At 45.3% G+C, this 10,021-nt stretch overlaps 1 protein-coding gene across 1 annotated transcript in view; it reads right to left on the bottom strand.

Moving 5' to 3' along the window:
- Nucleotides 1-9,687, bottom strand: part of KCTD16 (potassium channel tetramerization domain containing 16) — an 80,506-nt gene extending 70,819 nt beyond the window's left edge. Inside the window, exon 1 of the mRNA XM_009285960.1 lies at nt 8,856-9,687. Coding sequence (XP_009284235.1) covers nt 8,856-9,687 — 832 coding nt within the window. The remainder of the gene's footprint in view (nt 1-8,855) is intronic.
- Between the last annotated feature and the right edge of the window lie 334 nt (nt 9,688-10,021).

Genomic DNA, 10,021 nt, shown 5'->3' with positions numbered 1-10,021 from the left:
GACAGAAATAAATTTTTTTGCCACAATTATGCTGCAACATCGTACCAAACGAAAAGAATCAGGCACCCTCTTGAGGACCAGCCCCCTGCACTGACTTTGATGATCACCTAAAAACTAAGAGAGTAAACCAAGGAAAACCAAAGCCAACATACTTTTTAAATAATCAGCAACTCATCAAGTTGGCACTTTTTATATGAAAGCACCCGTTATTGATACCAGTGTTGTATTTCGTTTAACTGATGATCAGTAATCACATTTTCATATGAGTATGCAAACAGTAAATTTGCAAAAAGCCATCTCCACTTCCCAGTCTCGGGATTAGCCTCTGCAATCCTGCAGTTCCTTTGTGGAACAACATGTTGGACCTTCCCACACTACCAGTGAAAACCCTGAGCTGAGAAAAATTCAGTAAAATCCCCTTTGTAGGAGCCCAAATAAACATTATTTCAAGCTCTCTGATGGCATGCTTTTTGCTCACTCAAGCTTTGCTCTGAGTTTTTAGCTTTGAGAGTATTTAAAGTGCAAAATTCAGTCAAAATCAGCATGTTCCACTGGGTTCTATTTCAGCCTGATTTAATTCTGGTGTAAAAATATACTCTGATTCAGTTTGATGGAAATTCAACCTGAAGTCTTGAAATAAGTCTCCTTCAAAATATGCAGAGAGAGAATTTTTTTCTTTAAATTTGGCTTTCAGGCCCTGGCCAAAGAAAAATGCCCAAACAGCAGTGCTGGGTCTCCATTCCCACCCGCAGCCCGAGCTCAGAGCAAGGATGAGAGCGTCCATCGGGCAGCTGCTCCCTCCAAAGTAATTCTGTTCTTCTAGAAGTGCACACCAAGACAGGGGTTCATTCTCCTGTTCGAAATTAAAGGTTTGGGGTTGTTGTACTCTTTTCCCAACAAACCCCAGAGCCCCATGTCTGCAGCACAGCTATAGAGATTTTCACTGCGGACTTAAAGGAGTTTGTTTTCGACGTTTTCAGGATGCATTGCAAACCAGGATGGCCAGGGTTTTCTTCACTATATTTTGGGGTAGGGGAATTTTTTAGCTGCCTTAGCAGCTAATCAATGAGCTCCTACAAATCGCTAATCACTTTGTTAGTAGATTTAGAAGAAGCACTGGAAAATTTGTTAACACTAGTGATTTATGAACCGGCTTCCTAAGCCCAACCGGTTATTAGAGCCGTAGAGTGCTCACACCAACACTCCTCTTATGGACGGAAAGGCATTTTACATGACTGGTAGTCAATAGAACGTGGTCAACAGGATCACACTCTAATTGAACAGTTTATATTTATGGGCATTTCAACAAAGCTTATACTCAGCTATTGAAATGTAAAAAATATTCTCAGAATTCTAGACTTCTCGCTTTCCTTTAATCATTATCAAAAAACTAATATAACAAACTAATTTGGGAAAACTAAGGAAAACAGCCTACGCAGCACTCTGATGCCCAGTATACTGCTGTTCATTCTCAATTTTATTTACCCAGATCCTACTAGCAGAGGTAAAACCAAGGGACATTCATTCCAAAAGAAAAGTCCAAAGTTCCTCGGAAGGCCTTGGTAAGGGCCATTAGCACAGAAATAAACACCAGCCTCCTACACTGGACCAGTGAAGGGAGACGTCATCTTAAGCACTAAGCTTTTATATTGCATATTCATATTCAGACCTGAATCTTTATGGACCTAAGAGGCATTGCAGGTGTCCAGCACTTCCCAAATCATCGAAATAACACGCTCCCTTACATCATCAGATTTGAAGCTCGAGCTCCGCTGGTCCTTAAGCACTTGGGTTAACATTAGGAGGCACAATAATGGCAGCAATGTTTTATTGTATTCCAGTATTAACTTGAGCACGTCTTCTGAAAGTAGCAGGGGGAAACCACTCAAGCCAGGATTCCTTGGACTGGCCAACTCATTTGCCGTTACACCTTAGTGACAATTTAAGCAATTCCACTAAGTCTAACCCACTTCAGTCTATTTTCTTCCTTTAGAAAAAATATGGTTTTGAGCGAGTTTCATAAAAGGCTACTCCTGCTTTTTGCAAAGATGTAATTTGGATTTTGCTGCTTCTCTCCATATTTACTTTATGCTAGCCTTGAACTTGAAAAGCCGAAGAAAAGGCAAAGAAACTGAGAAAATGTTGCGGTTACAAATTTAAACAAATCCAGGATGGCTGGAAAAAAAACAAACAACCTTCTGCAAGGAAGTGTTTGTCTGTGTATACAATATGTTGCAGATATTCACTGAATGGCAAATATCTGTGTTATGTTTTCTTATTTACACTCCTTTGCTCTTTCAGGTTTTGTTTTCATAAGAACCACAACTACATTTCAGCAAATTTTAAAAAAGAGCTCACCAGGCTGAATAAAGCTGCAGAAAACCGGCTGGTGGGAGCCATTCCGCAGAGAGCAACCCGAGGATGCTGGGCCACTTCCACCCGTGATTCTGCCGTCCCAGGGCAGCAGACTGGGCATTCCCTGCTTCCACACCTCCGTGGGACACCAGCGAGGGAATACCTCACAGGCACACATCTACTTTTATTACAGCAAAACCCTCCTCTGATCAGTCAGCCTACTGAAACGGTGTTGTGGGACCTCATGCACGCTATTCCTGGAAAACATCCAGCTCAAGACTGCAGTTTAAAATACATTGATTTTTTTTTTCCCCCTAAATGCCAGCCCTCCTTAGTTAATCCTTCAGTCATTACAGTCTCCTTCTGGATCACAGAGCAGCAGCAACAATGCAAGCTTCACAGGTGATGTTCTGCCTCCAGTTCATACCTGTCGATCCTGCAGCTGCAGAGGTGGTGGCCGGGCGCAGCGAGGACGCGAAGCAGCCTGTGCCCGCAGCCGGGTCCTCACTTCACCAAACCCTGCACAAATATTCCCATTGCCTCCCCGATACCTGCATCGCACGAAGCGCAGGCAGCCCTCCTGGCACCTTGGAAAGAGAGGGAAGATGCAAACACCAGGTCAAAACCCACTCAACAACCTCTTCGGGCAGTGCTGATTTTACCTCCTGAACTCACAAACCCCCTTCCACCGCAGAGACCTCCACAGACACGGGACAGAGGGGTAAGGATTTTCCTTGGCAGGCAATCTGTCTAGCTGCTGCGCAGGTGTTGTGACAGAGGGAGGATTTGCATCGCCAAGTGGTATTTTGGAGCAGCGAGGTAACAGATCTGTACAATCATGCTAAACATCCATCTCAAACAGTCAAGCCGACGAAGATCATATCCAAAGGGCTATGAAATAACCAGCCATGCAGTGAATACTGGGTAGAAACAAAGGCCAGTACCCAAAAGCCATCCTTGCCGGTTCCTGAACATCACTATCCATACATTGTTAGCATGAACTCCGAGTCCTATATCCAACCAACTTTTTTACCAATTTTTCCTTTGGCTATCCATTAAGCTGGAGACTTGTAGACTGATCTAGCAATCAGATTTGACACTACTGGTTTCTAATAAATAATAGCGTTTTTTGTCTATGGAATAACTCTTATCAAACCAACAAACTCTACAGGCTTTTCAGTCTGCCATGACAAACTAGGAAAAAAATCAACCATCAGTCAAGTCTGACCAAAAAAGCTAGGAGCAAGGTCCTTCTGACATGAATATGCGAGCAGACTTGGCTGATTACAACCCCACCACCTGCAGACGAGCATCCCTGTGCGAGAGAATTTTGTTTGGCAAGATGGACCAGATTCACTGATGATGACAATAATTACCTGGAAACAGAAACATCTCCTGTCAACAGGAAAGGAAGCTTGCATTATTCATTGGATTAGACTTTATTTTGTTATCTTTTGGGTTATTTTGATCTTCACTGATTTAAAACCAGACAGAACCAACTACTAGAACATAGAACAGTATCAGTTTAAAGAGAGAGGAGAATAGGTGATATTCCTCTTCCACATCTAAGCCGTTTGACAGCACAGCTGTAGGTGTCACTGTGCAAGAGCGTTCAGTTTTGTTAGTCAAATTTCTACCACACAATTCACTTATGAGTCAGTGGTAGGTACATCAGTATGGGATCTTTTAGGTCTGTTCACTCATACAAAGTGACGGGCCGCAGCTGGCTGCTTTAATCCCAAGTGGATCATCTTGTATAGACGACACCAGGATTATCCCAGATACATGTCCAATGAACGGCCATGAGAGCACATCCACAGAGGGTATCACTTGGCATTTCTCTTCCCTCCTGCACATCCCCACCGCAGAGGATTCATCTGTTTATCCCAGGATAATCTGAAACCTACTTAACAAACATCTCTGCGCATCAGCCTCCTACCAGCAAGCGAAAAGCACACCCAGCCAGCATCTTCTTGAAAGAGTAAGGCGAGAAGGCCAGAATTTACAACTGTCCCTAGAGCAAGCGGAGGCAGCACATGTCCTTCAGGAGCTAGAGCCTTGTTAATTAATTTTTGGCTTTCAGAGCTACAGTGCCAGGAACGTCCCACAGATTCTCTTGAACATCTGCAGGTGCCTGAGCTGCTCCACGTGTGCAGATGTGAAGTGGCCAGCGCAAGGCAAGGCTTAAGCAAATCAGACTGGTTGTCCTGATTTTCTCATGCTTGCTCAGACTTCGAAGCATGGCCTTAGGAAGGGCAGGGACAGCCAACTGTCTAAATCTCTGTATTATTTTCTGTTAGTGAACCTGAAGGAGCATTTGTCAACCCCTCTCCACCTGCTTGTTGCGGGAAAACATTTGAGTTAAACTGAAGGCTTGACGTATCTAACAAATTCTCCCTCACCGTGTCTTGGTGTAGTTGTCAGTACCCGCATCTTTTCCCAGGTTCTTTCTCTCCAGATTGTGTGTGAATTTTCTCCCCTTTTCCTCCATCTGTACTTCTTCTATATTTGTTCCTTTTTGCCTAGTAGCTCTCCTCTCCCCCGGCTTTATTGCTCCAGCGGAGCAGAGGGCAACCTGCTCGTTGTGGTGCCGACCACACTCCCTGGTGGTGCTACCCACAGCTGTGCAGGGAGCCACGAGAGTAAAAGCAAGGGGTTTGACATGATATATTAGAAACAAGATCTCCCCTCTGTACTGTGAACTGTTCTGAGAGCCTGCTGCAGTCTCAGCCACTGACAAGCAGAGAGAGAAGGGACGTGACATCAGGGTTTTGGGGGCAATAGCAATGTGCAGACAGGGGCTGCCATGCAGTTTCTCCCCATCCCATCCCACCCCATCCTGCTGCCACGTCACTCGGTTCCTAGCTGCTCTGCAGACACATGCACACAGCCTGCCGTGTTGCTGACCTGCTGTCTGAAGCTAAAGCCTTCTCCGCTTCCAGCCTGTTATTTTGCTCTTCCAGCAATCACAACATCCGCGTGCAGGACTGTCACCCACAGTCCTGGCAATGCTGCAAGACTGGAACCAGGAAGAAAGGGCTGGTTTGTAGGTTATGGGAGGTGGTGAAAAAGAGGGTGCTGCTGCCGCTGCGAAGTCAGGAATGGGGCCAGGCTACAAAAGGCTGAGCCAGCCCATATGCTTTAACACCCCTCACCCCCGCCACAACATTTACCAGATGCTCAAGTGCACATTTTTGATTCATCCTGTCGTAAAGGTTGAAAACATTTAAAAATGAAGATCCAAGCACAGGCTATCACCCTCTTCAAAAATGGGAGTGTTTTGAGATGAGGTTTTACTTCAAGATCATCAAAACAAGGAGGGGGTGGGGGAACCACAAAATGGTTCAAGTTAGAAATCCAACCTCAGCCAGTATAAAATTTAAGTAAACGTCTTTGACATAAGAGAAACTGGAGGGAAAGAAAATGCATGAGCAGAACCTCACCTCCTTTCCTCAACTCATATTCCACCTGTGAGCAGGAGCCAGGCTGTGACTCCTGCCTACCCACCATGCAGGAACTGCGTTTCAAAGAACCGTTTAATTATGGCTCTAACGTATCAACACAGCCTGTCTCCGAACCCTCCTTTGCATTGGCCTATTTGAAACTGGAGTGGAGCCCAGCCGCGCTCCGAGGATTGCGTTGTCATCCCGAGTGCTGGCTTTGCAGCCCATCTTGCCATCCACTCAGCAAAACAGCTGCAGGTTTGCTGTACTGGACGCTTTCTGCGTGCCCTGCATTTTGGGAAAACCTCCTCCACAGAGAACATGAATCTCCCATTAGCCTTAATAGCACCTAAATTTGAACACGGGGAGAAAACGTCATACAATATTAATCGTGCAATTCTGTTAACAGCACACACTGTACCCATGTGAGTAGCTGCATGGTTTACATCCCCTTTGGTCCATCTGATCTACTTTCAAAAGGATTTGCACATGAAGAATGTTCTTTATCTTCGTGCCACCCACAGGCATTCACCTTCTGAGTAGTATTTGGAGCATACAATGTATTTGGTATATGAAAAAAATATTCCTCCCTCTATTCTTCCTCCTTTGGAAATAATCATCTTTTCCCAGCTCTGAAGAGTCCCTCCAACTATGCATTTCACAGGAGCTACTAAGCGGCTCTGCAAAGACCACCTCTGCATCTGCCTAACCAGTGGTATTAGGCACCTCCCATGTTTAGGCCCATTAACCTGATCACAACAGCTTGATGAATTAATGCTTATATAGACACAGTTGGCAGCTTCTAATTAAATAATTATGGCTAAGCAGCTGCAGAGAAGTTGTAATGTTCCACTAGAAAGCCAGATGTCAATTTTATTGGTCCTCAAAGTTTCAAATGAAACGACTTCGGGAAATTTGGAAAGGGGTTTCTTTGGCTCCAGGTGAATTCTGTAGATATCGTGCCTGCTCTCAGGTCGGCTGACTGCAGCCAGACCCCAAGCACGTGGCCGGAGAACCTCTGCAGCCCACCAGCGGCTCTATCGCAGCAAGCAGCAAACGGCACAAAGCGTAACAGAACGATTTGGATCGAGATAAGAGAGAGTGATTCGGCATCACGGCCGTTGCTTTAGCTTTTACCTAGGGAAGGACCCTTTGAAAAATCCACCTCTCAAACTGTATCAGTGTCACAAATCCACAAAGCTGATATGAGCCAAACGCAAAGCCTGTTGAACTGGATAAGAGTCTTTCCAGGAACTTTAATTGGATTGGGCTTTCCCTGCATTGGTGAGAGAAGATTTTGTGACACCTACTATAGACTTTCACCCTCCCAAATTTCTGAGGTACCTCTCATCTCGGTACCTAAGCCTAGCTGTAGTGATGTGGAAGCAGTGAGCAATCCTTGAAGGTAAAAATTTGAGTAATATGAAAATCGGGAGTCTGTGTTTGCTAATTCACGCAAAACCGACCTTCATCCTCTCTTCAATTAGCAAACCATTGTGCCTATAAGGAACTTACTTTTTTTTTCTGATTTTAAATATAAATGCAAACACAATTTATTCTAATCCATTCCTTTAACTACATTAATTCTCCTATAACTTGTACAAGACACTATAATTTCAAACAGAAGCAGCCTAATAATAGAAATCATCCATCCCCGTCGGAATATAAGCGGATCCATGACCGTAGAACCATTTTGCTAAGAAATCCAGCTAGAAAACTAATCTTAAGTAAATCTATGCATGTCAAAAATACAGATGGCTTTTCAGGATGCTAACTTAAGCATCATTACATAAGCAGATTAGGGCTGCCTGTTGAGCCGAGACACGAGAGTAGATGGCGCTGAATCCAGTCTTACACACCAACTATTCACTTCCTGATACATCTTTCATCTAAAACTTTTGTCAGCTCTCCACGTTACCGAGCCTGCTAACTGTAAGCACCGCACACAGCGCAGCAGGTCTGCCGGCAAAGCATTATCCTTCTCTAAACCCCACCGTCCAAAGCAGCAGCTGGCTAAAGCCCATTTCTACAAATGCACCGGGGAAATGTTTCATCCTTCACCCTCTTGAAATGAAAATGGAGGAAAAGAGCCTCATGAACCTCTCGAATATTTAAGCACAGCAGTTGTCAATGATTTTCTGATACAGAATTATGGAATCAAAATTACCCTCGTGTTACCATTGGTAACGGTGCCTCTACCTGAATATCAACTTAGAAAGTTAATGGGCCTGCTAGAGCTACCAGCTAAAATTACCACAACAGTATGTGATCCGATGTGATTGCGGTAAGCAAGGCAGATACTTCTCGTTATGAGGATAGTTTGCTTTTCACAGGCGTGTTGCATAACAAGGCACAGCAACTTGCCTCCCTCTGCTCTGAGCCCTCATTTCAGAGCACATCAGCTGGCTCCGAGAAGGCCCCCTGTTGAAAAGCAGCCAGGGGGACGGGATTTTGTTTTCCCTTCCCTGTCTGTAAGTGTGTCAGGTTTGTTAACAGATGGCTTGGCTGACTGTGCTTGACTATTATCAAGAAGCTATTACCTTTGTAAATTGAATCCCATTTGAAGATTTTCTGTAATTAAATCTGCAGTGTGTTTGCAAGGCTTATATTGCATCCCGCATGTACTGGGGAAGCGTGCAAGGCAGTCAGATGGCTGATTTACACAGCCGGAGACAGCAGCATCATTCAGCCACAGGGATGGGGTGCTTTTGGCAGTCTGTGCTGCCACCTAGCCAAGACCAAGCCATCGAGTTCTGCCTTGCTGTCCATTTCGAAAGCTTAAACTGAAGCGTATCCCCCCCCCGATCTAAATAAAGCCTCAGTCCGCAGCAGACACAAGGAAATTTGCACTCCTTGTGTTGAGAATCGGTTCTGCCTTGCTGTCCATTTCGAAAGCTTAAACTGAAGCGTATCCCCCCCCCCGATCTAAATAAAGCCTCAGTCCGCAGCAGACACAAGGAAATTTGCACTCCTTGTGCTTTGAGAATCGTACAGTCACCAGAAGAGAGCGGCTTAAAACAGGTAGTTACATTTCCCTCAGAAACGTCTTGTACTTACGGTAGAAGACATATTCAGTGTAGCTGGACCAGACCTTGTCATCTGTGTACTGGTTGACAAAGGAAGCCGTCACTGAGGAGTTACAGGCCACCATGTGGAATCCACACTCGGACAACATGTCGAAAGCCCTCTCCAGGTGCTTGAACTTGAGATAAAACCTGGAGGTGTACCTTTCTGGAGCCCTGTCTGGGTCTCTGCTTTCATTCAAACTTTCTCCAAAGACCTCTTTGACCAGAGCAATCCTTCCACAAACCAAAATCCTTGGGACCCTCCTGAATTTGGCGTCTGCTTGGCTCTCCCTGCCAAGAGTGCACGACCCCCGGTACCCGATGGTAATGAATCCCCACTTCCGATCAGGCGGTAAGAGCGATGAGGGTGGGCATATTCTTGTGTCACTGCCTTGGGAGACCTCTTCATAGTCACTGTGGCAATAATCATCGGGGCTTTGCTTGTTGTCATCGGGAGTCAGGAGTTTGACCAAGTCCGGGAGCTGGAAGTACTCAGCCTCCCTCTTGAGCCGTCCCTTCTCTGGGAAGTGGTCGGGCAGAACCACTTGCTTGTCCCTGAGATAGTCCAGAATGTAGCGGAAAAGGAAACCATCTCTGTCGATGAAGAATCTTCCCTTGGAGTCCTTGGCCAGATCGTTGGCTGTGTCTCTCTTTGGGGTGAACATTTTCCACAGCAGGGAGTGAGGGGTGCCAACCAAGGTGGAGTGGCGAGTGAAGTAAACCTGGCCGCCCACGTTTAGCTCCACTACCTCCGGGAAGGAGTGCAGCCCGGTCCCCTGCTCTCGAGGAGGAAGGTAAGTCCTGCAGTTGCCACTTAGAGCCATTGTACTTTAAAACAGAAATCAGCAGCACGAAGCAGCAGGACTATCAATCACATCAAAGTGTAGAACAAGGCTCCCAACATTAAGGAGAAACAGGAGGGAAAGGGGAAGTGAGAAAAGAAAAATAGCCAAAGGGTTTCTTTAAAAAAAATCTGAATTGTCCATGAGTGACAGTGTGGCAGAAGTGGCTTATTACCCTAAGCCATAGAGGATGGAGAGCAATCACTTCATGAAAGGCAATCACATCGTTACATCTTCCAACAAAGCCATCAAAATCAAGGTCAAGCCAAGCCTATGGTCATTCACAGGTCTGTCAAAAGGGAAAACAAAATAAGAC

The sequence above is a fragment of the Aptenodytes forsteri genome, unplaced genomic scaffold, assembly GCF_000699145.1.
Source record: "Aptenodytes forsteri isolate BGI_AS27 unplaced genomic scaffold, ASM69914v1 Scaffold54, whole genome shotgun sequence".
In the NCBI taxonomy this organism is placed as follows: Eukaryota; Metazoa; Chordata; class Aves; order Sphenisciformes; family Spheniscidae; genus Aptenodytes; species Aptenodytes forsteri.
The sequence above is the reverse complement of the archived record's forward strand: the minus strand, read 5'-3'. Positions and strand labels throughout refer to the sequence as shown.